Here is a 27,440-nt window from a genome sequence, read left to right as displayed (position 1 = left end):
TGCAAGGGATTCTGGAGGAAAACGAGTGTTCTGTAATCAAACGGAGGCAAAATGTGTGGAAAATGCTAATATTCGATCGCCCTAGAAGAGTCTGGCAGGTTGATTCCCTCCTGACATCCCGAGGAGCTAACCAGGAGCCAGGCTGGGAAACAATGGGTGAAGGAGATGATATCCAAGTGATAAAATCGACCCCTCAACTGTTGCAGGTGGGGCTTGCAGGCAGCCAGGTGACTGAACTGTCCAAATGGCCACGCTGGGCCCTGGGACCCCCACCCCGCCCCTCCTACAGGAAGCGGCACAGCCAAGCCTCAGGGTCAAGGCCCTGATTGTAACCCTAGATTAGCTAAATGCAAACAACAGTTCCAGGCTTGGTACCTCAACGACTCATCAAGGAGGCCACACGATGTTGATGTTACCTACGAAGCTTCTAGTCCCTCCTGGTAACAGAGCACTTACTGAAGGCCACTATGCGCAGGCGCCGAGCTGATAAGTATTTTGCAGGAGTTACATCCTATGGCTTTGGTCCTATGAGCATCCTCATGGTACATGTGACAAATTCTGGGTTCGTCCAGGCCAGGGCCACAGAGAGTCTGAGCTGGAGCCAGGCTGAGGCCCAGTCTGACCACACACACCGTGCTCTTAGCCACTCCACTATCATACACATACGTGAACCCCCTGAACCTTGGTCTCATCAGTCAAACACAGGGCACTCCATGAGCTCACGGGTCTTGCTCCTTCGGCGTGGTGCCTCGGCCAGTGCTCAATAAACGGGAGCTACCCTCGGAATTACCTCATCTGTCTCTTAGCCAGCTCCTGCAAAATGAAACCCTATGACTTTGCTCTCCCCGCTGCCATCACTCTTTAAAATGTGTTGTGGCTGCCACAGAATCACAAAATTTTCAAGCAGGAAGAGCCTTAGAGATCAAGTACTATTTTTTTTCCAGAATAGCCCAGGATTTCTAACATGTAAGAAAGAGCAGGGCCTTGGGAGTCTGTCCTGAAGAATAACCAGCTTCCGCGCCCTTGGCCCCAGACTCCTTGCTCATGTTAAGGTCGCTATCAGTGAGGTGATAGGAACTCTTGGCCATTCTTCTGGCAAAAAGGGCTGCTTCCCTTGGGCACTTTTACAACTGGTTATTTATAAGCCCAGAAATCTTGTCTGTGTTTATGTTATTAGTCACTAAGCAAAGGCTTATTTTCCACCAGTTGGGAAGGGTTTCCTTTCTGAAAAATGAAAGCCTGTGTCTCTTGGCCAGTCTTACCCAGAAGCCCAGTGGCTCCAGAATGGTAAGGAAAACTATGGCCCTTGACATGCCAAGCCTACCAGGAAAATCAAAACCCTGAATAGAAACTTAGCTCAGCTCGAGTCAGCCCGCAGCACCGGGGCCATGTCCATTTGCTGCAGATCCAGGATTTAAGTACAACAAGACGCTTCTGTAAAGTACCCACAATGGGAACGGCACCGGGGGTACTGAGAGAAGACTTCACCAGGTTAAGATTGGCCAAGGCAGGAGAGCCAGAGGCAGCTGCATGAGCCAGGGCAGACAGAGGAACAGAACCAGCGGCAGCTGGCAGGTGCTAGGAATTAAGGGGCGAGAAAGGAGAGGAGGGCTCTGAATGAGCCACAGAGGCCTTGAATGCCCACAAGGAGTTCTGTGGAAGAGGAGTCAGATGTGCTGAAAACATTGCCAAGAACAATCATAAGTAGACGGAACAAGGCACAGGACAGCACCCAGGATACTGAGCCTATGAAATAGCCCAGAGCTCCCTTCCTCTCAGGAGCCTTCCCTTCTCCTTCCTCAGATGGCTTATTTGTGACAATAATAGCTAACACTTATTGAACAATTACCGCATGCCATGCATTGTCATACTTAATCCTAACAATCCTATGAGGTAGGTATTAACATTACCCCTACTTCATAAATAGGGAACCGGCACTCTGATGGAGAAACAACACGGCTGACAGACTGCAAGGCTACGTCCGCCATGTTGAATATCCTCCATGATGAATATCAGTCAATACCACACATAAATTTTGCCAATTTTCTAAAAATAGAATCATGCAGTCTATATTCTTTGTGTCTGGCTGGCTTCATTAGCTCAACACTGTCAGAATAATCCATGATTGTTCCATGTAATGGAAGACTGTTCACTCTTGTTGCTATAGAGTGCTCCATTGTGTGACTATGTCAGGACTGTATCCATTCTACTGGTGATGAGCATTTGGGCTGTTTCCAGGTGAGGGATTATGAATAGTGTTGCTGTAAACATTCTTGTGCGTGTCTTTCGATGCTCGTCTGTATGCATTTCTGTTGGGCAGATAACCAATAAGGATTTGTTCCCAAATTTATATGACTTAAAAGCTTCTGTTCTTCCCACGACTCTCTACCACTTTCCACCATCATCCATTTACTTTCCCTGCATAATACTCAATAAAGAGCCTCCTTCATTAAACAGACCAGCATCACTGTTTTTCTGAAAATGCTTTCTTATCAATCTGGAGCATTTTTTGCTTTGTGTTAAAGGAGATACAAAGGCAACATAAGGTACTGTCTTTGCCCTGAGGAGCTCCAATCTAGCTGAATACAACTAGTAGTGTTTATAAAATAAATCAAGTGCTAACCTGTGTGATGCACACTTTAAGTGCCTAGATGATCAGAGAGAAAAATCTGGGAGATAACTCGAATGGCCTGAAAAGATTCCTAAAGAAACAACCATGGAACTAGACCACCCAAATGCCTTGAGTTTCGCTCTCATGAGATGGTTTTACCATTGTTTCCGCACAGACTTGATATCCAAACTCTGTCCATTCTCTTCTACTGTCCTGCAGAAAGGCCTTCTTCCCAGACACCAACTTGAATGATTTCTCTTGTTTTCTGTTTATTTTCCATTTCAAGGGAGAGTGGGGATTGGTTGCTATAGCAACAGCTACTTCTCCAAATTAATTCTGAATTTCATCAGATGTTCAGTTTGACAGTCCAGCTCTGCCTTCTGATTGTCTGGCTTTCACAACCCCGCTAATTACCCAATTCCTAACGACTCCCTCCTGCTGCCCCCGGGGGGAATAACACAACTTGTATAACTTGAGAAAATGCGTATTACAAAACAATGCTCTGGCCTGGGAGCAACACTGATGAGTGAGGAGGTCTTGGGATTTTAACCATCCACCAGCCATTTTGGAACCAAATACACAAGGCCATTTGGGAAGAAAACAGGCTTGGGAAGGGAGAGGGTGGGAATCATTTTACAGGATGCTCCGCGGTGAGCAGGTTACAAAAAAATGGAGGATGTCTTCCTGGTTTACGTGTAACCTCAGAAGAGGAACATTAGTTTCTGTTGGTTTTAAGCAAAATGGCCAAGGGCCTTGGGTGCCTGGGTGGCTCAGTCAGTTGAGCGTCCGACTTCGGCTCAGGTCGTGATCTTGCAGTTTGTGAGTCTGAGCCCCGTACTGGGCTCTGTGATGTGGGCACAGCTATGGATCCTCTGTCGCCCTCTCTCTCTGACCCTCCCCCACTCGTATTCCCTCTCCCTCTCAAAACAAACAAACAAACGTTAAAAAAAATAAAAGGCCAAGGGCCTAGAGTGGACCAGTCAGGAGTCTCCTCATGCTTTTGCCTTCAATTAACTCCGTATCTTAAATTAGTTCATTCTTTCCATGGGGTTGCCTTCCCGCATGACAGCATTTTTACTGCTTTCCTAAAACCTCAGACACACCGTTCCACTCCTCAGAAGTGTGCTCTTATAAAAGGTCCTAGGATCCTTTTATAAAATAGGTAGCTTATTTTTCATTTCAGAAATGGAGTGATCTTTCTTTTTCAAGAACTGTCTGCAAACTAATTAGGTCCTTTAGTCAATACAAGATCCAGAACTAAATTTCAAGCACCTCATGGGCTCATGGCTTCATAAAATGGTCCTCTGATCCCTTAGGTCCAGAAGGCGAGAGCAATGAGAACGAGAAAATTAAACTGGGCTGGCAGCTCTCCTGCAGTCAATGAGTTGGTCAGAGTGGAATCAACGTGTTTCCTGGCTTAGACAATGAAAGGCTCTTTAGTTCACTAATTGTCTTTTCTTAAACCAAAACTCTCTCTGGATGTCGGCTGGCACGCGCAAGGAGAACTATAGCCAACCAGGCCACCCACTACTAGCAGTGGACCCCACAGAAGGCAGAAGAAATAGTAAGAAAGTATATAAGCTACCTGCAGAAGAGGGGATGCAGAAGTCTTGTCAAGAACTGCTCATTCCTGCTAGGACCATCAATGCTATTTGGGGGCCCATAACAAATCCTAGGAGATGCAGGGGATGCGGCCAGGATAAAGGAAGGAGCTTCATGCGAGAGGGAATCAATGGCACCATGTTGGTCCAGCCATTGGACTCCATCCTCCTTCCACAATCACCCCTGGGGGCATTTCCGTGGAAAGAAGAAGGGCTATGAGGTGATGTGTTCCATCAACCATCACCACACACTCATCAGCCCTGCCCCACGGTCTCCCTGATCATCTTCTCTATAGCCCTGTCTGGGCCTGTTTGTCACACATACACTCACCCAATCCTGAATCCGAGAGAGCACTGACAATTGATTAGAACACCTCAGAGCCATCCCAGGCTGATGCTAAGGCTCTTGTACTTGACACACTGAACTTCCAGAAAACAGCATGCTATCTGGCAACGAGTATAGCAGAACCTCTCTCCATGGTGAAGACCACCTTACTGTTCCCCTCCCCCACAGAAGGCTTTGCTACCGGGGCTCAGCCCCCCCTTACCAACAGTCAGGGTGGAAAAGTCAGCCCTGCCGTTATCACCCCTCTGCTTCTAGCCATTGTCTGCCCCCCCCCCCCCCCCCCCCCCCCCCATGTAGGGTTCAGGACTGTCCTGTCAACTCTAAATTCTGGTCCACCTCATCATGCAACACAGTGTCATAGTTAAGAACCTGACTCTCTGAGCCAGGCTACCTGGGTTCAAATCCAGGCTCTGCCACTTACCAGCTGAGGGACCTTGGCAAGTTTCTGAGCCTCAGTTTTTTCAGAAGATCACCCATCCTCATTGTGCAGATATTCACAGCACATGCATATGTGTTAGCCTGTGACTAGTAGGGAGCAAGTCTTAGTCATGCCTGAATCAAACCCAGGACTATGAAGGACATGTATTGGCAAGATTTGCACCTGAGGTCACATGTGTGCACTTGAGGGATGAGAGGGAGGTAGGAGAACAGAGAAATAATAGACTAAGAGTCAGAGACATCAAAGGACTTGCAGCAAAGCCTGAGGTAGAGCCAAGCCTAGCTCTCCTAGAGAGTCTAATCTTCAGACCCCAGTGGTGTTCCAAAGTATGGATCCCAATCTCAGAGCTACACCTGCCAGATGGACCCACTGTCTAGGCAGTGAGCCTCCCCTCTACCCCATGAGCCTTCCTCAATGCCTGCTGCTGACACAGAACCAAGTTAACAGAGCCATCCCACTTAAGTTCAAAAGATCCTATATTAAACAACAACACGGTTCCATTTTTTTCTCTTTAAAAATTAACTTCAAGTACAAGTGGTATTATTTGAGACATTAGAAAATATTGAATTCCAGGAAACCCAAGAGGGCGAGGCAGGACAACCACGGAGTAGCATTAGTTTTTAGTTGTTGTATTTCTAATCTCCAGTCTCTAGAAAAATGACTTGGGTGTAATCAAATGAAAACAATGAAAATAATACACTTGAAGGTCAAATAGCTAACTTAATAGGAAACTCATTAGAAACGTGGCTGGTCAGATTCAGGGCTGAAGAGCTCGTTCATCTGACTAAAAGGGAAGAGAACTCTGGTGCTGTGTTATTAACCAGGGTGAGTCCTGACTTTTGGATCCCGTCTGCAGAGACGTCATGTGGAACTTGCGAATCTGGCAGCAAAGGCAGTGTGTTAAAATGCTCAGCGATTCGCCATGGGTTCAAAAGAGTAAACACAAGCATAATATACCACTTTGCCAAGTTCAACAAACTGTTTCATGGGGCTCCGAGTCCCTGATGAGGGCAGCAACCAAATGGCTAAGTAAGTAAACCCAAGCCCAAAGGTATCGCTCACTGCTCACTGGTAATCGCTGCCAGACACACGTTCTTCTCTGGAATTTACCGATGACAAATGATCAGACTGAGACGAGTTTCTAGAGTAGGGCTCATTTCCGCGTGGTTGCAGGATTAAGTCCATATTTCTCAGGCTGGCCAATTAAATCTGAATCGTCAGGGGTGAGGCTCAGACATCAGCATTTTTTACATATGCCCCATGAAATGTCAGTTTTTACCCAGCACCCAGAATCACTGATGTAGGCGATCTGGCCTCAACCTTCTTTTCTAGCACCTCCCAAAAGCAGGTGCTACTCCAGCCATGAAAGGACCTCTGAGAGCCCTAAACATCACATCAGAAATAATCAATAGTCTTTATTGAGCATGTAGCTGCCACTGTACTTAGCAATTTTACTCATGATCAGGTGGAATCCTCACAACCTTATCTAGAAAGTAGCGATCTACTGACCCAGTATTATAGATAGCAGAACTGAGCCTCAGCGAGATGAAGTCACTAGCCCAAGGTCACATAATAGCAACTAGAAGAGCAACTGGCTCATTCAAATAGAAGCCTACTTGGGACAATAAAATATATACTCATCCTACTAGCACAGTACCTGGGGCTTAAGTACTCAATAAATCTTTGTAAAAGTAATGAGTGATCAAATGAATGAATGACTACACGAGTGAATAAATGAATGAGAACACTGGATAGAATTACTGACCAACAGCCCTTATGAGATCAATTCAGCTGTCACCTGCCTTCAGAAAGGCCTCGATCAGGATCTGCTTGCTGCCTGAGAAAGCTGGATGAAGCCACTTGAACCTGAGAGGAAAAATGTGAACTGCTTCGACTGTAGGCATTTCCAAATAATTGATGCTAGAAATGAGCCCTGCCTTGGCTTCTGAGCTGCTGAGCTGCTGTTTCTCTCATAGAGTGGTTCTCCAACTTGAGAGTGCATCAGAGTCACCCAGAGGGCGGGTTATGACCCCACCTCCATCAAGGGTGGGCCCATGCCATGCTGTCACCGTGGGTCTGGGCTCCCTTTGAGAACTGTGGCTCACATGCATTACTGGAGTTTATCAGGGTCTTGCCATTCTCAAGGGGCTACTTTGCAGGGGCAGCCATACTTTGGGACTCCAGGACCTCTGCTGTGTCCTGGGGACGTGCATCCTGGCCCCGGCCCCAGTGCCCCTGGCCGTGAGTGGAGAGGGAGGTGGGGGTGAAATGCTGCCCTTGAAGCCTGCAGCGCGCAGTACCGCCTATGGGCTCTTGTACACACCGTGTCTCTTGGTTTCTTCTCTGCATCTATGGCTGATTTTTTACGGCAGTGATTCTCACCAGGAGGCAAGAATCATAAGCCCTTCCAGAAAGATCTATCAAATTCTCAGGAGGCAAATGTAGCTTGAAAAAGCATATTGTAATGTACGCATCTAGGAAGGTGGAAGGAGCTTTTAACTCCTAGAAAACTCACTCAAAGTGTCTTTAGGGTAGGAATTCAGAGAATTTTCTAGAATACAGACTCCTTTACGTCTTTTCCTGGGCAGCAGGTCTAAGGCTCACAAGACACATATGCTTATCGAGGAAGGCACGTTTGTTTGTTTGGTTTTGCTTTTTTAAGTTTCAGAAACTCTTCCAAAGGTATGAGATCACAGCTGACCAATGTCCAACAGGCTTCCCACATGGTTCCAGAAAGTCAGGACTGCCCTTACCTAAGATAGGAGACATGATGAAAGGGCTGGCCCCATCTAGTATATGGCAATGCAAAGGGCCAATGAGGCAATGTAATCTTGCAGGGTCAGGAAGAGATATTTCCAGAAACAAAAACCAAGGGCAGACAAATGAAGGCACCAGGGAAATCTCCCCCACTCACTCCACACACACCCAACCCCCCCCAATGCCCTTTCATTCTCCACCTCTACACTGAGGGGGGCTGTTACCAGATGGGGTGCTAAGTTTCCCTAAAGTGTTGTGAGGCAAGTCATTCATTTCTGGTGGTTTTGCAGATCAGGTCTCCTAGGCTTTCAAAGGGGAAGCCAGGGCGAGACAGCATGCCTTTGATGTTTGCACTCTGGGTCTTGAAATCAGAACCTCGGGCAAGAACAGTTTTTATCTCTTCCATCCCAGGCAGCCGAGTTGAAAGCTCTGGCGGGCACTTCCTTTTCAGCTGTTATTTCCATATTGTCAATTCCCACCCTGCTGAGAGAATGGAATTCCTTTGACTGGAAACAAGGGTCCATCTCAGACATGGTGCCAGAGCTTTCTTCCTTTTCTCTCTCTATTACGTGATTACCCTTAGTATCACACACTAGAAGGTGTATGTCTCTCCTCTTTTATTTACTTAGCATTAGAAACCAGTTACAGCTGGTGTTGACACAGAGTTGACAAATTTGAGGGTTAATCACCTTCACCCACAGGTCAGTGGGAGAGTAACCCCAGGGTCTAGTTTGGGAAGGAAACATTTGAAAGCAAACACTTGATCTTTGAGTTTACCAGATCTGGGCCCCACGTTTCTTCCTGAGATGTCTGCAGAAATATTTTCTAAAATACCCAAGAAGTCGGGATTTAATGCTCTCACATATTTAGGGCAGCAACCCCTCTGAACGCCAGGGAATTCTCTGGATCACGGGCTCCAGAATAACGCTTGCCCCTAACTAGGGGCATCTGCAGACCACTAGATGCCCCAGCTTGGCTCAGGAGCACTGGCTTCAGAGTACCAATGACTAGCTTCAGCTCTCAGGTTCACCAGCTGTTTGCTGGTGTGACCTTGGAAAAGGTACTTAGCCGCTAAGACAAAATTTCCTTACCATAAAATAGGACTGTTAACAGTTTGCATTACGTGGACATAAGGAATTAATTGAGATGATACAAGTACACATCCTAGCACAGGGTAAAACTCAGTAACTCCTAGCTATTATTAGCATTACTTTAAAGTGTAAATAAAAACTATTTTCTTCCTCAAAACCAGTGGCTTTGCCCTATACCTGGTATGAAAGCCATAGCCCTCCTTTAGTCAACGTGGTCAATATCGGGCTCTCCCCAGCCTCCTCCACCACCCTCCTGCTCACTCACTCCTCAGCCTCACAGACCCTCTGTCACTTCTGTCAACGCAAGGTCCTTCCCTCCTCTGAGCATTGGTTCTTCGCACATGCTGTTCCCCTTGCCTGGAATGCCCGTGACTTCGGGGGACTCACCACCTGATCCACTGAGGCTTCAGCTCAGTAGCCACGTATCTGTTCACTCACTGAATGTCAGCGCCGTGAGACCAGAGTTTGTCCTGATCACTCCAGCATTCTTAGCGTGCCTACAACAGGGCCTGGCATGTAATAAGCATTCGATTTGTACTCTTATTTTTTTAATGAATGAGTTGCTTTTTCTCTGGAACTAGTATTTGAATATCAGTGGGTAGTGCAGTCCAAGATAGTGCCTTCCCCTCACGAAAGCCCAGAGTTCTAAACATACAGGGTTAGATACATCATCATTTTGCCACGTTGCTACTGCTGCTGCTGCTACTACTGGTGTGTGTGTGTGTGTGTGTGTGTGTGTGTGTGTGTGTGTGTGCACGCGCGCGCACACACTTTAAATGATAAAAGTCTTGGCTAACGAAGAAATTGTAAGGATCTTCAATAGTCCTATTCACTTGGCTAAGGTCCAAATAGCCAGTTACATGCCGAAGCACTGATTTTTCATTCAGCAAATCTGTACATTTCTGCACTCAGCTAAGGCTCTTGATTGGCCTGTCAGGCAACCAATCAGCTTCTGGGGATAAGGTTCCTTTTCAACATTGTGATTGGCCAAGAGACCACACACTCAGGTCTCCCCACCATTGTTGCCACCACACTGCCCCATCACACCCCAGGGTTGAGAGGGATTGAAAAGGCCAGCCTGAGGAGGTTGCCTAGGGCACAGAGAGCGGCCGCAGAGCCGGCAGAACAAGACACAAGATCAGAAATACAGGGCGGAGGCCCGGCAGAGGGAAAGACAAATGGGGTAACTAGCCTGTGTGCCAGAGCCACCAGCTAGCCATGATACCCATGTTATGAAGTGAATTGGGTCCCCCGAATTCGTAGGTTGAAATCCCAATGCCCAGGACCTCAGAATGTGACCCTACTTGGAGACAGGGCCTCTATAAAGATAATTAAGATTAAATGAGAATATCAGAGTGGGCCTTAATCCAGCATGCCTGGTGTCCTTATAAAAAAGGGAAATTTGGACACAGATGCATACAGAGGGGAGACCTATGAAGACTCGGGGAAAAGATGGCCATCTATAAGCCAAGGAGAAAGGCTTGGAAGAAAGCTACCCCCTGACACTGGTACCCGGAGCAGGGACTTCTAGTCTCTGGAACAGAAGAACAACACATTTCTGTTGTGCAAGCCACCCAGCCTGAGGCATGCTGTTGTGGCCACCCTACCAAACTAATACACCCAGCAGGTTCTAACCTCCAGGGTCTTAGTCTCCACAACTGAAAAATGGGACGCCTGGCCTTCCCACCTCACAGGTTTGCCATAGGGAGAAAATAAGGCTGGACGTGGGGGAGCTTTGCAAACTATACAGAGTTCACAGATGGCATCAGGAGGTCTAACTTCACTCTCAGAGCCCAGTCCTGGGGTCCTGGGCAGCAAAGCAGATAAAGTCAGAAGACCCTGGAGACTGCGGGGTCACAGGTGGAGGTGTAGGGGCTGGAAGAGCATCTTGGCGATTCCTGGTTCCAAACCTCCCGGGAAGGGAGGGGAGCTGCCCTCCTCCACAGTTATTTAGTGGATGTGGGAGAAACAGAACTTGCGTGGGAGAAGGGAAAGAGAACAGAACAGAAACCAGAGATTTCTAAGAAATTAAAAGCCAACCCCCCCGCCCCCACACACACACAGTGATCCACATTTAAGTCCCTAGGAGCTTTCTGGATAAAAACAATTCATTTTATTTGTATGGTACTCTGCAGGCCACAAAATACGTGGTGGCAGGAGAGGGTTTTTGTAACCTATTTGAGGTCAGGAATTCTTCTGACAATCTAATGAAACCTACATACCCTCTCCTCAGAAAAAACTAACGTATGCAGCACCTAGCATCGAAAACATTACATACCAGCACAGTCCTGTCCTGCAAGGATGAAAAAGATCTGTGTCTATGCCATCCAATATGGCGGCCAAGCCACATGTGGCTATTGAGCCCTTGAAATGTGGATAGTGGGGCTGACAAACTGAATTCTTAATTATTTTATGTTAGTAATTCTAAGTTAAATATCCATGTATGGCCAGTGGCTTCTGTATTGGACAGTGTAGTTATACACTATTCCGGGGGCTTACAGACACCCTGTAGTTCACCCACTGACCCCTGCCATGGGACCAGGTCACAGGAACCACTTGTAATGAATATATTGTCTTCACAATAATTACCTTTTTTGAGCTTATCAGAACATGGATCATCTAATTTAATCCTGTCAACAACCCTGAGAGGTAGAACTGCTACCCTCATCTTATACTGATGCCCTGAGAAACCCCCCAACTTGCTCAAAGTCTCTTGTTGAGGCCAAAGTGAAGGATTTGGGACTAAACCCCAAGAGTCGGATGTGAGAAGTCAGGCTCTTTCCTGACTCCCTAAAACCTATTGAGAGGGTTTTATGAATTGAGGCCCAAACTCCCACCTGCGGCTTTGATGGAAATTATTTCTAGTCACCAAAGAACTTTAAATTATGTGGTACCCAGCTTTAAAGTTATAAGCAAAGGCTTCTCTTCTTGAAGCCTCCAGCAGGGGCTGAACTGAGACCAACCTGACCTTGATAACAGAATGTTCTTCCATTAAGGTGGGTCTCTATCCTTCCCTTGAGAGTACAGATTCCTACTCTCCATTCTACCTGCAGGATTCCCAAGGCCGAAGTGAGCACGATGCCAGGGAAGAAGTCAGGCTTCTCTGTGCCAGACCCCAGTTATCACAGACTATCTCCAAAAAAAAAGAGTCTGCAGACTTCATACTGGGCTCACACTCTCTCTGCCTTCCTGACAAAGAAGGCTCCTCCTCTGAGCCAAGGAACCCCAAGCACAGCACTGCACACAGAGCGCGGCACCCACACGGGTCCACACTGTAGAGGTCATCCTTCGCTGCTGCCTCCAGGTTTCCATGGTAACCAGGTCACGTGGAGGAAGAACACTCAGAATTGTATAAAACTCACGCTCACTTCTAAACTCTAGAAATTCGCCTCATTGGCAGGCAGATTCAGATTTATCAACGTAGAATTCTACTTTTGCCAATTCTGCCTCAAAACAAAACAAAAAGCCTTCAAGGCCCAGGCTGTATGTCATGGAAACATCTAGGCACCAGGACTCCATAGTGCTGGATATGTTGCTTGTATCTCAACATAATATTTTTCTATCATGCCTTGTGTTGCGCCTTGAAAATGAGTTCTATAGCCTATTCCTCTGTCAGTTTTTTTTTTTGTTTTTTGTTTTTTTTTTTTTATTTCTAGGAGAGAGAGAGACAGTGTGAGCAGGGGAGGGTCAGAGAGAGAGGGAGTCACAGACTGAAACAGGCTCCAGGCTCTGAGCTGGCAGTCAGCACAGAGTCCGACGCGGGGCTCGAACCCACGAACCGCGAGATCATGACCCAAGCGAAAGTCGGACACTTAACCGACTAAGCCACCCAGGTGCCCCCTCTGTCAGTTTTTAACCACATTTAACACAGTGCTTAACCAGATACAGACAGTAGGCCGGTGGTTCCCACCTTTGTTAAAACACAGACTGCTGGGCCCCACCCCCAGAGCTGCCCATTCAACAGGTCCTCAATGAGGCCCTGGAATCTGCATTTCCAACAATCCTAATTTATACTAATGTTACTGGGGGCACCTGGGTGGCTCAGTCGGTTAAGTGTCCAACTTCGGCTCAGGTCATGATCTCATGGTTTGTGGGTTCGAGCCCCGCGTCAGGCTCTGTGTAGACAGCTCAGAGCCTGGAGCCTCCTTCAGATTCTGTGTCTCCCTCTCTCTGCCCCTCCCCCACCTGCACCCTGTCTCTCCCTGTCTCTCAGAAATAAATGTTAAAAAAAATTTTAATAAAAAAATTAAAAATACATTCCGATGTTACTGGCTCAGAGACTGCACTGGGAGAATGACTGCAAGGGATGTTTGTGGAGTGAATAAATGATTGAATGAATGAAGATTTCCCTCAAGCATCCTATCGTCAAGGGCTCCAAAAATGAGCTTTAGAAAAATCAAGATAAAAACTGTTAACCAATATTTACGTCTAGAGGAGCAAAAATAGAAACAACAGGGGGGAAAATGGCAAAAACCAGCAGAAAACCAGAAGAAGGAACACTTAGAACAGATACCAGAAAAACTTTCAGGTTACCATCTGGTTTCCTCTTAGCCATTACTATGTAACTTATTATGATCAGACCATAATTAAAAACATTACGAGTCTACCAAATTAAAAGTAGGTTCATTTTTCTGACTCAACTGTATATTAAAAAATATTCTGGAGAAACACTTTGACTCAGTAAGTCCAAGCCTAGAAAATTTCTCATAAGAAAAAAAAATTATTGGGGCGCCTGGGTGGCTCAGTCGGTTGAGTGTCCGACTTCGGCTCGGGTCACGATCTCGCGGTTCGTGGGTTCGAGCCCCGCGTCGGGCTCTGTGCTGACAGCTGGCTCAGAGTCTGGAGCCTGTTTCAGATTCTGTGTCTCCCTCTCTCTCTGATCCTCTCCTGCTCGTGCTGTCTCTATCTCTCTCTCAAAAATAAATAAAATATTAAAAAAAATAAAAGAAAAAAAATTATCAGCAATGAATGTAAAAATGATTACAAGGAGGGTCACTAAAGCCCTGTTTATAATAACCAGAAATCTGAAACAGCTTAAATATTTAAGAAAAGGAATTAGACTCATTATATTATGATACGCCCATAAAGGGAACACTATAAAGTCTTTTAAAATGTTCCTACAAGGAATATCTATTGACCTAGAAAGAGATGCATAGTATAAAACATGAAAAAAATTTAAGCTAAAAATGGTATAAATAGTACGAACTAACTCTGGATAAAAGTGATATACAGATATAGAGAAATAGATAAAATATAAATAAATATAGCCAGAGTGATATTAGAGCTGGGGGGTTACAACTGAAATTATTTTTATTTATTTTTTTAAAATTTTAAACGTTTTTTTTTTTTTTTTTGAGAGAGAGACAGAGTGCAAGCAGGGGATGGGCAGAGAGAGAGGGACACACAGAATCTGAAGCAGGCTCCAGGCTCTGAGCTGTCAGCACAGAGCCCGACGCGGGGCTCGAACCCACATACCACAAGATCATGACCTGAGCGAAGGTCAGTTGCTTAACTGACTGAGCCACCCAGGTGCCCCTGAAATTATTTTTAAATTTCAACTTTTGTATTTCAATAATTTCTGCAATAAATGTATATTGCTCAAGTAATTGTTTTTATAGGATATTTCAAAAGAGAGCGAGAAGGAAAAAAAAGAGGGGCTATGGGAAGTTTATGCTATTTCTTCCCAGGAAGGACCACCACGTTGAAGCACAAGCATTTCTGAAACGTTCCCAGCTCTGCTCTTCCACAAACACCAATTACGGCTTGGACTCCATTTGTGAAGCAGCTGCCCCACCAGGAGATCCCTCTTCTTTCCTCGTCCTTCCCGGACCCGCTCAAAGCTAATTCCCAACTCAAAGAGCCTAACTTGGAATAACTCACGACTGTACCACCGGGGCATCTGTGTTGGGGAATGACATTTACAATGGATCCAACATGACCCCAGTCACCCAGCAAACTGCCATTTTTCAGACACCATGGCTGTCTCGCATACTGGCTTTTAATAAGGCGGGTTGCCTAGCAACCTCCAAGGAACTGGCCAGAAGGCGGAAGAAGGCACCAGCCTGAGCTATTTATGACCAAAGTGAGCTTTGTTCCGTGTGTCTGGTTGCGTTCAAGGTAACCAAATAGGAGATAACACCCAGCTATTTTTGCATCATGAGGAAAAAATACTTGGCTCTTGCCCAGAAGGGCAATTACCTAAAAATCTTGGCAGGCCCCATGGTATGAGAAATGGTAACTGATACGCGGGTGAAAAAAAAAAAAATCACTGACCTTCGTAAATACTGATGATATGAGGATGGTTGAGGGATGACATGATCTCAATCTCTCGTCTGATGTGAACCATGTCTTGTTCATCCTTAATTTTGTCCTTACGAATGGATTTTATAGCAACCTATAAAGTCAGGAAATGAAATGTTACTCAGAGGACTAAACAGATGCAAATCAGCCATTGGGGGAGTTTGGAAAATAAATACAGATGTTACTTGTTGGCAGAACCGACAATAACCAAAACAAAGCTTCGAAATGCCCCCTGTCATGCCTTTCATTTATAGCAAAAACAGCCTTCTCCTGACAACAGAAAACATCAGGTTCCAAGAGCCCGGGGTTTGGGACGCTGGGTTGGGGTCAGGTCTTTTTATTTTGGTGTGTGTGTGTTTTGCTGTCATCGTTTTTCCATAAAGCAGAGGCCACTTCACGTGGCCAAATCCATTTACTCTAGGAATCCTGATGCTTTGAAAAAAGGAAAGAGAAGAGGTCGGTTTACAGGGTATTGATGATTAAACATGGATGGGTGAGGTCATCATGGCTCAGCCCCAGCGGGCAGCGGCCGCAGCAATGGCTAAGAAAAGCCTCACTGCACGGTGTTTTCGAGGCCGGTTCTGCTCAGGTGCAGGGTTTTAAGACTCCAGCCTCTGCTCTGGTTGTGCAATGGCTCACAGGCCACATCCCTCCTTCATCCTTCCTCTGGCCCTGGGCACCTTCCATAGCACGTGACAAGACAACAAGGCTCTGCTATAGAAAGATCAGGACGAAACAAAGGGAGTGACAGCCAGACTCCCTGCCCAGCCCCAGATGCTTCCCGTGCCAATGTCTGCAACTGCAAACTGTAGGGGCTGCCAGGGCCAGCGCGCAGAGCAATGACTCAGAAAAAACACAGAAATGAAAAGGCATTAAATGACAATGGGAATCTAATAAGGAAATATACGTTTGCCAATGGATTCATCTTTGCTCCTCAACAAGTTGCTTGGTAATTTAGTTTGCCCTGGCTCTCAGGGAGGCAGAAAGTACTCTGGTGGGGAAAGGTGTCCACGGGTAACAAGGAAGCTTTCCAACCGATCTGCTGCCAGCTCCGACGGCCAGCTTCGTCCCTTCTGACGCGGCCCTCCTGTGACGTCAGCTCTCACCTGGACCACCCTCTCCTAGATGCAAGGCATTTAGCCCATCCCTCTGGATCACAAAGGCATGAAGTGCTCTGGAGAGGCAGCGTCCTCATTGCCAGCAGATCACCGCCACACCTCGATTATGACAGGGGGGTGCCCTGTCGGTCTCAGCGGGGATGTACTCACATCTGGGAATGTTCACATCCTCTGGCTCACACCGGGTCCGCACCAAGCACTATACATGGAAACTACAATCAACCCATCTATGCTTCAACAAGAATTGGGCAGCTGTTATTATTATTCCTATTATTGTTTTTGCTATTAGCTGCTCTCCCAAGAAACGAGGTAAATGGACCAGCAGGCCCACGTATCTATCTCCCTTTGCAAAAGCCTCCCCAGCTGTAGGGAAATCAGTATTTGTGTCGTTACTTGGCTCTAGACTAGTGAGGACCTCATTCACTGCTTTATCTCCAGGGCTTAACTCTGTGTTGGCACACGGCGGGCCTGAAAAACCCTTAGTGTGGGCAGGCAGGCAGGCAGGTGCTAGGTAGATAGAGGGGGAAGGAGGAAGGAGGAGAAAGGAGGAAAGGAGGGGGAGGCAGGGGTGATGTCTGTGGGTAGGTGATGGGAGCCCAGACCAGAGAAGTGACAGTGGAACTGGAGCAAAGGAGGACCACTCTAGGCAAACACCACCACGAAGACGTGCCCAGAGGCCTAGTTTTTCTCTGGCATCCTCCTGCAAGGGCAAGGGAAGAATGGACAGAGAGGACTAGAAACACGAACGCCGTGCTGTAAACCCAGGGAAAGTCACCATCCTCCCCTAGACTGGGAGCAGACCCCGAAGCCGGATACGAGGGGGCTGCCCAGAGATGAATGAGATTCCAGCTTCAAGGCCCCTTCTCACCAGGGTGCTGGGCTCAAAGCCACCCCAGGCCCTCCTGAAAGCCCCATTCAGTATGCAGCGAGAAAAGCCCCCTGTGCTGACGTCAAATGTAAAGATATGGCTGGAAGGCTTTATTTTGTCTGAGCAGGGCCTGCGATCTTGGGAGCTTGTTCTCGGAGGAAGCAGACACTGAGCACACACAGGCCACGGAGGATGTGGGTGGCTATTGGACTAACTCCTGCATTCTTCCGTGCACTAAAGATGGGCCAGGGGAGAAGCCACCCCTTTGATTATGCAGCAGGCTGAACTTGGCCTCAAGGAGGCTCTATTGTCAAATGACAATAGCAATAAATTCTTTTCCTGTCCAGGGTCAGGGGAGGGTAACCACATTCTGGGGGGTAAGAAAATAAGCCCACTTGTCAGTTCCCGCCAGCAGTGGGGCAGGAGGCTGACTGCCTCACGGCCCCGCTTGCCAGGGGGGGTGTTTCCAGCCCCACATGAAAAGGAAAGTTCTCACATTCTAACAAAATCCCACTCAGCACTGAGGAAACGAAAAGGGCTCCGTAAATGTTAATAACCCGCCACAAAAGTGTCCCTCTTCCTACAATGAATCTTCTATTGAAAATGTAAAAGAGGGCTCATTCTGCCCCCTCTTTCAAAGGGTTGGTGGGAAGGCCATCGAAGGCAGACTAGAAATCACTTAGAAACATGCAATTGTCAAGGCCAGGGGGAAACTCTTGGTTCAGCTCCCAAGGGCAGTGAGATGACCCACCCAAGGCCGCAGGGCCAGTTAATGGCCAACCATGGACACAGTAACAACCACAGTAATAATAGCAGGTGGGGATGGAGCACTTACTATACGGTGCGGACGTTGTGCAAAGGGCTCTACATATCACGGATCTTTACATCCTTATTCAGGCTTTGGCTCCAGGATCCCTTAGGGGGACCCTCCCAGACCACTTTCCGGGACAAGGCTGCTCCTGGCCACCTCCCTCCCTCCACGCCTTTCCTCACTTTATCTTTGTGAGGACATTTTGCACCATCTGAAACGCTTCTTGGTTTGCCACGTATTCAGCCTGTGGCCAAATCCAGCTCATGGCCTGTTTCTCTAGGACCCAGAAAGCTAAGAATGGTTGTCACATTTTTAAAAGAGTTGTTTATAAAAGGAGAAAGAGATCTATAAATGTAGCTCCTATAATGTAAGGTGGTGCCTGCTTCACAAAGTCGAAGGATAAAGTGAGCCAGCACACGGCGAATGTTCCATAATGGTCAGGGATGAGGCTCTGAGTCCTGGCTAAAACCACCCATTAGCTGTGTGACCTTGAGTAGGTGACATAACATTTCTGTGCTCCAGTTTCCTCATCCATCAAGTAGGGAAAGAAGAATACCTGCCTCACAGGTACCCTGTGAGGATTAAATGTCAGGTGCTTGGGACATGCCTGGCCCAGGATAAGTATTGAATAAATGGCAGCATCTTTAGCCTAAAGAGAGTGCCCCCTAATAGGGCCTTTGGGCCTTCCTTCTTTTCATTCTTGGAGCACACTTGAATTCTTCCCAGTTCCTCATGGGCCAGCAAGTGACGGCCTAGGGAATGGAGATACGTAGGTTCCCCTAAGTAAATAAAGGTCAGGAGAATCTCTCTCAGGTCTTTAAACTGTACCCTCATCCGAAACGTCAGGAAGCTCATGATCACTGTGGCGTCTGAGTCTGAGGCCAGACAGAGGGATGAAGCAACTGGGACCTCAAAAGCAGCCCCAGGACTATGCCTCCCCCATCTCCTTCTTATGGTCACCCGTGCAGGCGAGCAGGGGAATAGAATAGTCAGAAGATGGCCTCAAGACAGCCACTTCAGCCTCTCCGCATCTGGACTGTTCACTCACTCACTCCTTTTGGGCACCTACCAGGTACCGAGCACACTGCTGGGACTACACAAAAGGGAAAACCAGCAAGATTCTGCCCCAGCCCTCAACGTTGGGGGGGGAGGGGAGGGGAGAGAGCAGGGGAGGGGGTGGACACGGGCAATACGCAGAAATTACACAAACGATTATGCAGTTTTCCTCTTTGCCATGAAGAAACAGGCAGAGGCAAAGAAACCCTCTCTCCAGTTTCCCTCCATCGTCACCCACAACGACAAAGAAAGATCGAGGTAAGGAAAGGGCCCAGCAGGAAGAGATGACCAAATGTCTGAAATCATACACCCTCCCACCCCAAACATTCCAACTGGTTCCTGCATGAGCCAGAGAGATGTCACTCCGCCTGCAGAGTGACGGGAACTCACGCGTAGTAGAACCACTTTCATAAATGTTCCCAAGTCTAGACAGCACCCTGTGCCTTATAAAATGGTCTGCCTTTAAATAAGGCCACCCTATCATTTAATGTTTAAACCGTATGCAGCAGCGGGGCTGGCCGCGGACCTGTGAATTCTGCCCTGCGGTGCCTGCCTGTTTAAGAGGCAGACTGAGCCCGGCCAGTCCCATCCCTTGTTAAATGTAACAGGCCCAGCCTCCTCTTCCACGGAGGCAGTTTTTCCTTTTTGCAATAATCACCATTAACCACCTGTTCCGCAGCCTGCTGGGTGTCCTTTGCCACCGCGGCTGCTGTGAATGTTAAGAGCTTGGTGACCGGGTGGGATTCTGGGAGGCAGCCAGGTGTGGCGAAAGCCGGGCTTTTACTGACTAGCTGACCTCGTCCGGGGAGCCTGAACATCGCAGATCTCAGTTTCCTCATCAGTAAAATGGGGCTAGCAAGGCCCACTCTCACTGTAAGCAGTGAGAATAACGTAAGTAAAGTGCCTGGTGCATAGTAGGTGTTTACTGAATGGTGGGGGCTATAAATGAGGCCTGGCAGATACAGGGTCCTGGACCATGTTTTAGGGGGGATGAACCCACAGCAAGTCATCTTACGGGCCTCTCCCCTCCCCTGTCCGTACACACCTCCTCTCCTTCCCCATATTTGTAATGAGGCAAGAGCAGGTTAAAATTCACATCTAGCCTGCGAGCCTGCAGAGAGCGGGGCAGCCATCCGTCTTCCCGTCCTGCTTTGGGGAGTGCAGGAATTTCTGGGCAGGCTCTATGTTTGCCAGACTCTGACCAAGAGACTCACTGCCCTTTTGCCTCCATGGCCACCTCCCAGATGCTCATTCACTGCCACATGTCAGCCTGCAGAGACTGCCCTAGAAGAGTGTTTCCCTGACAGGGGCCACGGACAGCTTGTTAAAATGCAGATTCCGAATCCAAAGATCTAATGTGGGGCCTGGGGTTCTGCACCTCTAGCAAGCTGCCTGGTGATGGTAGTGATGCAGATCCAGGGACCACACTGTGAGTAGTGAGATCTTCATGCTCTTTGGCCGGGACACAGCAACATTTTAAGATCAGTGGCAATAATAATAGCGGTAACTAGCATTTATTAAGGGTTAACTATGCGTCAGGGGACCTTATCTCATTTAATCCTAACTACAACCTCAACTGACACAGGAGGAAACTGAGGCACAGAAAAGGCAAAATCTGCACAAACTCATACAGTTTGTAAAAGATCGAGCTAAGACTTCTCCTGGGGCAGCTGAAGCCCACAACCTGCTGATTCTAGAAGCTATGGATAAAGCTGGGGTGGACAGCAAACATGACAAGTGACAGAAACTCTCAAAGCTCAGTGTGAAAGGACCCCTCCAAGCACATGAAGTTTTATAGGGTCATATGTGAGGTCTCGGGGGGCAGAATTGGGGGGGGGCCTGAGTAGCGGGGAAGAAATATGACCATAAACACGGCATTAGCCTCACTTAGTAGGAACAAGCTTGCATTCTAATCCTGGCAACAGGAGCTGGCAGCTTCCCCGCCATTCACAAGGTGTGATCTCATTCCCGGCCACGTTCCACGGGACCAGCAGGGCACCGAGTCAGAGCCTGGGGATCTTTTCTCACCAAGGGGCCTGGAGGCCGCTCGCAGTGGAGTTGAGCAGCCAGACGAAGGCGGAGGCCGGTGTAGAGCTTCCTGCTCTTATCTTGGGGATGCTCAGAGTTCGGGGCAAGGCACAGGTCCACACTGGCCACACAGATCCAAAGACACCAGGATCACCAAACGGCTCCCATTCAGAAAGGCTGTGCACAGTCATCACCACGGTGATGCCACCCAGGAGGCCATCCTGCAGCCAAAGCCCCTAATTAATTAAATGACCCCCAGCTCTTTGTGAGGAGCCCGGCCAACTCCAGACAGCACTCGAGCGAGTTGCCATGATGCAACCGGCCCCACAGGGACCTGAGCCAAGTCCTCCGCGGGGCCCATGGGCCTCTTCCTCTCCGGCCTGTTGATTCATGTCATTACATGGATGTTTTTTCAGACAGAAGCAGGTTGGAAGCCAAGAGTTGTAGCAACAGGCGCTGAGGAGATGCGCCCGACGCCAGGGAGCACGGCGCGTGTAAGGAAGAGCTTTTTCTTCAAAGCACGGCATCGCCCGGGTACCACCACCAGCCCTTGAATCCTGCAAAAGGTTCTGAGAACACAATCCTCTGTAAGTCAGTTCTCCATCCTCGATTTCCCAGAACTCCCCACCAGAGGTGAGGTGTCCTCAGACAATGCTGATCTTTCTTCCGCCGTGAAAAATGTGTTCTATTTCCAGAATTTGAACAGCAAATCAGCTGTTTATCCGACGGGGCCCGGGCCTGCTCAGGAGGAACCCATAGAGGCCTGGGATGCTTTTTATCTACATGCACAAGGCATCCCTTGCTCTCCACGCCCCCTCTTCAAGGACTGGGCTAAGCGTGTCATTATTACATGGGGTGGTGCCACAAGGGAAGTGGAATTCATGACTCGGAAATCATGGGCACGTTTACACTCCTTGTACTGTGCCGGGGTTTGTAAACACCAGATAGTGGTCATGGCTGACCAGGCAGGAATCGAAGGCAGGGGGTAAAAAGGCCAGTGGAAAGTTAGCAACAGCGGCCGTGGCAAAAGCAAGCAACAAGCCAGTTCAGAGCACATAATCTGATTGTCTGGGAGGACAGTTCCTCCCTCAAAGGGTGGGGAGCGAGCACACCACCTGCATCAGACCCCAGCAGCCCAGGGGGGCTGGGGGCACTGACTGTCAAAATATAGCTTCCGGACCCCACCCCAGATGTACTGAATCCCAGCGTCAGCAGGTGCTACAAGCTTCTCAGGTGATTCTGCCGCACTTTGAAGCATGAGAACTGCCTTTATGTTAAACCGGAGTTAATGTCGCCATGTTGGCACGTCTTACGCTGTAACCCAAGCACTGAGCACTCATATTAAACATTAGATGACAGCGGGGAGCCTGGGTGGCTGAGTCGGTTAAGCGTCCGACCTCGGCTCAGGTCATGATCACAAGGTTCGTGGGTTCGAGCCCCGCATCGGGCTTTGTGCTCACAGCTCAGAGCCTGGAGCCTGCTTCAGATTCTGTATCTCCCTCTCTCTCTGATCCTCCCCTGCTCACGCTGTTTCTCTCTCTCTCTCTCAGAAATAAATAAAACATTAATAAATAAATAAACATTAGATGATTAATGAAAATTAACGAACTGCCCGTCTATACAGAGGGGGACTGAACACTAGCCACTTCCCCAAGGGGACTCTGCGACCCACATTAACTTAACCTCTGGCAAATGGAAGGTCTGCTCCCATGCTGTGAGGCCCCGGAAGCTGGCTGCTAACGGGTTACTTCATGCTCTGCACACAACCTGGGGCTCCCCCACCTGGAAAAGTAAATGTCCCCAAAGGAGGAGAGAGGAAGTAAGCCCCAGAGCCCGCGTTCTGCCTGCTCTGTGACAGAGGCTCTAATGACCGGCCCCTAGCCCCGCTGCATGAAAAGCCCTCTGCTAGCACAAGAGATGCTGCACAGAGCACAGCAGAGTCACAGAGAGATGGAATATGCAGGCCTGTTTAGCTGGAACTCGGGCGGCCAGGCAGCTGTTTATTTTTGGACTTTCACGTTTCCGAAAGCCAAATGCAACACCAACTCAGAATTCTAAAGTGCAGCTGCTTTTCTTCCAGATTCCAACCGTCCTGGGGAGGGAGAGGAAGGGCCCGGCCGGAGGGTGGAGGTTGGACAGCTTCGACCGGTAGCATCCAATCACTCTGACACCGTTCGCAACCCGGTTTGGATAAAGCTTAGGGTTGTGTAACTTGTATTTATCAACCTCCGAGCCCAGCAGAGCTGCGGCCAGAACTGCTAAGAAACCACATCAGCACCTTGGCCTTGCCCTCAGTCACGGCAACTTGGCCAGGCGCCCCTGTCCAGTGGTACTCAGGCAAGCCTGTCATTGACTCAGTTTCTTCATCTGCAGATAAGAGTTCCAGCTCTCGTCAGATTGTTCCAGATCTTATCAGATTGTGTGCCGGATGGAGGGCTGAGGAGGCAAGGAGTCACAGGGCACGAGGTGTAATGATCACTGTTACATCAGATGTTAGAGCTGCGAGCACCTCAGAATGCTCTATGCCAAGCCCCTCATTTCACAGGTGAGGAAACTGAGTCCCAGGGAGGTGAAAACACAGGCCCATGGCCACGGAGTTAATAACAGCACTGGAGCTACAGGAAGAATCCAGAATCTCACTTTGGTCTGGGATGAACAATCCGGGCAAGGAGGGCTAATCAAATTCCAACACAACTAGCAGCAGGGCTAAAACGGCCACCCAAACGTTAGCCATGCCCGGGTGAGGCAGGCCCCAGAGCAGCCAAGCCCCAGACCTGCTGCGTTAGCAATTTGCCAAAATGGAGAGTGAAGGATACTCCCAAGCGTGCTGGCAAATTAGGGCCTGTCTCACGGCACGGACACTATCTCACCTCCATCTAAAGCCAGGGGACTGTCCTCCCACAGACATGCCCGCGGTCTTTAGTCCAACTCGGTCCAAGCCTTGTTCCAATTTCTGAAGCCTGATTTGAGATCACACGTGGAGAGGCATGTTGGGAGGTTTCTATCCCATTATTTCTTAATTCACTGAAAACAGTGCTTTTAAATATTAACTTCAGGTTGCTACTGAATCACTCACCTTGGAAACAACGCACAGGGGCCACAAAAGACCTAAGAAACACAATCAGTTATCCAAAGAAGGGGCAAAAAAACCACAAATTTGTCACTTGAATTTAGCTGATCCAGGTGAGCAGAACAAAGAAAAAAAAGTTTTTTGAATTTCTTAAGATGGTGACGTATATAGAATGTGCAGCAAAAAAAAAAAGTGTGGCTTTAAATTATATTGCGTGTTTTAACTGTAGATGATTTTATAAATAAGTGAAAGGAAAGATTCTTCAGACGTTATTTTTAATCCCGACAGAGCTCCTATTCGGAAAGCTGAATCATGGCAATCAGAGTGTGCAAAGATACACCGGACAGGTAAGGAACAGTGGATGAGCTACAATCCAGATGAGCTACAATCCGTCCCCCTGGGGGCCTCGTTCGGCATCTCCTCACAAACCAGTTTCTTTTCCTTCCAAAGGAAGCTCTCATTGTCCATTACCCAGAGAGTGAGCAGGCTGGGCCCTGCCCCAGAACCCACTGCACAAGCCACCCAGATGCTTCCCAGCCCGCTAATCACCCGCCTCCAAACCCGCCAGGCAAGCCCGTCACAGCAGCACCTCCAGCTCTGTGTGCCCAGCCCCAGGCGATGTCAGCCTGCCCCCAGGGGCACGCTCGGTCCCCAGCCAGCATCTCCGGCACCCATTAGGCAGGTTACCTCCATGAGTTTCGTCCAACACCCATCACTCAGTTCCTACCCTCACGGAGTGGGGCACGGGGCTGTGGTTCTTACAGGGACCCAAAGAACAGCCTGGGCGGAGACCGTGACGCTTCTGGACACCTGCGCTTGTCATTTTCTCTGCCGGGTCCCTCCTCACCCTATCGCCTGCAATTAGCTTCTTCAGCTGACCAGCTCCTCCAGATCTGTCCCTACTAGGAGCCCCCATAATGCAGGTATAGGTCTACGTTCTGAACCTTGGTTGCCATTCACACAGAGACCATTTCCGTTTTTCTCACTTGACCTCCAGTGCCTTGCAGGCAAAGATCTGTGACCCTGAACATTCTGCTAGGTGAAATAAATCAGATAGGGAAAGGCAAATACTGTGTGAGCTCACTTACATGTGGAATCTAATAAAGCAAACCTCATAGAAAGAGAATACGCTGGTGGTTGCCAGGGCCCGAGGGGTCAGGAAATGGCAGGTGTTGGTCAAAGGGCACAAACTTCCAACTCTAAGATGAATAAGTTCTGGGGACCTGACGTGCAGTGTAATGACCACAGTTAACAATAGTGTCTTATGTACTTGAAAGTTGTCAAAGAGAGGAGATCTTAAATGTTATCACCTTGCGTTAAACCGTGTGTGTGTGCATGTGCGCATGCAGACACACACACACACAATGATAATTATGTGAGGGGATGGAAGGGTTAACTAAGGGTTAACATTTTGCAATATATACATGTATAAAGTCATCACATTCTACAGCTTAAACTTACACATGTTATATGTCAACAATATCTCAATACAGCTGGGGGGTGGGCAGAAAGAACCCTTAAAAACTGTCAAACCAGGGGTGCCTGGGTGGCTCAGTCGGTTAAATGTCTGACTTCGACTCAGGCCACGATCTCATGGTTCGTGGGTTTGAGCCCTGCGTCCGGCTCTGTGCTGACAGCTCGGAGCCTGGAGCCTGCTTCCGATTCCATGTCTCAGTCTCTCTTTGCCCCTCCCCCACTTGTGCTCTGACTCTCTCTGTCTCTCAAAAATAAAAAATGTAAGAAAAAAAATTTTTTTTAATGTCAAACCATAGCCATCTGCCACTGATTCTTCTTTTCTTTCTCTTTCAAGTGTTGAATCCCTACTTGTCCTGGAATCACTGAGCCAGACCTTGTCTCTAAAATGGAGATAACATGATAGTAACTTAGAAATGCAGCCTTCAGGGAGTGATTAGGTGGTGAGGGTGAAGACCTCAAGAATGGGATTAGTGCCTTTAGAAAAGAGACCCCAGAGAGCTCTCTGGTCCCTTCTGACAAGCGGGGACAATGTGAGAAGATGGTCCTCTATAAACCAGGGAGGGAGCCGTCCCCAGACACAGAATCCCCAGGCGCCTGATCTTGAACTTCAGCCTTCGAAACTGTGAAAAATAAATTTCCATTATTTACAAGCTAATAAATAAACCAATAAAATGGAGACAATAATAGTACCCACCCAGAAGGGCTGGGAGATAACTTACAATGGCTGAGAGCAAACCTAATAATTACTGGTTATAAGTCCTGACTCGGGCCAGGCACTGGGCACCACACTGTTTCTCAACCTTTCACTCATTAAATTCTTGCAAAAATGTCATTATTTCTGCTTTCTCCATGAATATAAATGGAGTCTGAGGGAGGTGAAGTAACTCGCCCGAGGGCACACAACTAATACGGAGGATAGCTGGGTCTCACTAAACCTGGAAACCGTATTCTTAAGCTCTGCACCACAGCCACAAAGCAAGTGCCTCAGTGCCAGGCCCATAGTGGGTATCTGATAAACATACGCTGCATCAGAGTCTCTGAAGATGCCACCCTACCCCCACTCTAAGTCTTGTTTTAAGCTGATGTTTAAATGCTTCCATCCTCAGAAGCACATCCGTTGGTGTTCCTTGCTTTTCTCCGTGAGCCAGGCCAATGCACTTGGGCAAGACGCAGAATTAGGAGGAGGGTCTGGGAGGTGTGTCCCCCAAATGATGCAATCATGAGTCAATTCTCTAGCAAGCAATTTTGGGAAATCTGCTCCAGATAAGGTGCTTGTCCAGGCCCTGCAGAACATGACCCAGACATCGCCTTCAAGTTGCTCATGATCCAGTTGGAAAAGGAGGTGGACATGGGCGCTCCTCCCTGTCCTGCACCCATTCATCCTTCTAATGGCAGAAACACACTGACTCTGCTCTGGGGATGCCCTTAGGTGCAGTTTTAAAGAGACTGTCAGTGGAGATAAAGCACCCTCCCAATGCCAGTGAGTGGAGCCATGGGCCTGTAATTTGGCTAAGAAGATGCTCTTTCCCCAGAATTGAATTTTGAGTGGTTTGAAAATGGCTGGGGCATTCATCCCAACAACAATCTCTGAAGAGATCATCCATTTGCAGTGCCTCCTACTTACTCCCTCGAGGCTTCTTGGGTTTTTTTCCTTCCCCCAGCCTGGTCCTGTGGGATACACCAGACCTTACGAATTCATTTTCTCCTTAAACGAGTCACAGAGTCCATTTCTGTCATTAGCAGCCAAGGCCCCTAACTTCTACAGGGAGATGTCAGTGCATTGGTGTGAGAAAGAGAACAAGGTAACAAAGTAGGCAAGCACCCGTGGTGTTGTGGGCTAGAGAAGCCAGGGCGGGTGGCTGGGAGCA

General features: G+C 48.2%; 1 protein-coding gene across 1 annotated transcript in view; it reads right to left on the bottom strand.

The window, feature by feature from the left end:
* NUAK1 (NUAK family kinase 1) overlaps positions 1–27,440 on the bottom strand; it is a 69,641-nt gene that overhangs the window by 22,131 nt on the left and 20,070 nt on the right. The window contains exon 2 of the mRNA XM_039230413.1: positions 15,119–15,239. Within this exon, the coding sequence (XP_039086344.1) occupies positions 15,119–15,239 (121 nt within the window). The remainder of the gene's footprint in view (positions 1–15,118; positions 15,240–27,440) is intronic.

The sequence above is a fragment of the Hyaena hyaena genome, unplaced genomic scaffold (genome assembly GCF_003009895.1).
Source record: "Hyaena hyaena isolate Hyena2069 unplaced genomic scaffold, ASM300989v1 scaffold_46, whole genome shotgun sequence".
Classification (NCBI taxonomy): Eukaryota; Metazoa; Chordata; class Mammalia; order Carnivora; family Hyaenidae; genus Hyaena; species Hyaena hyaena.
Note: the sequence above shows the minus strand (reverse complement) of the source record. Positions and strands in the feature narration are given on the sequence as shown.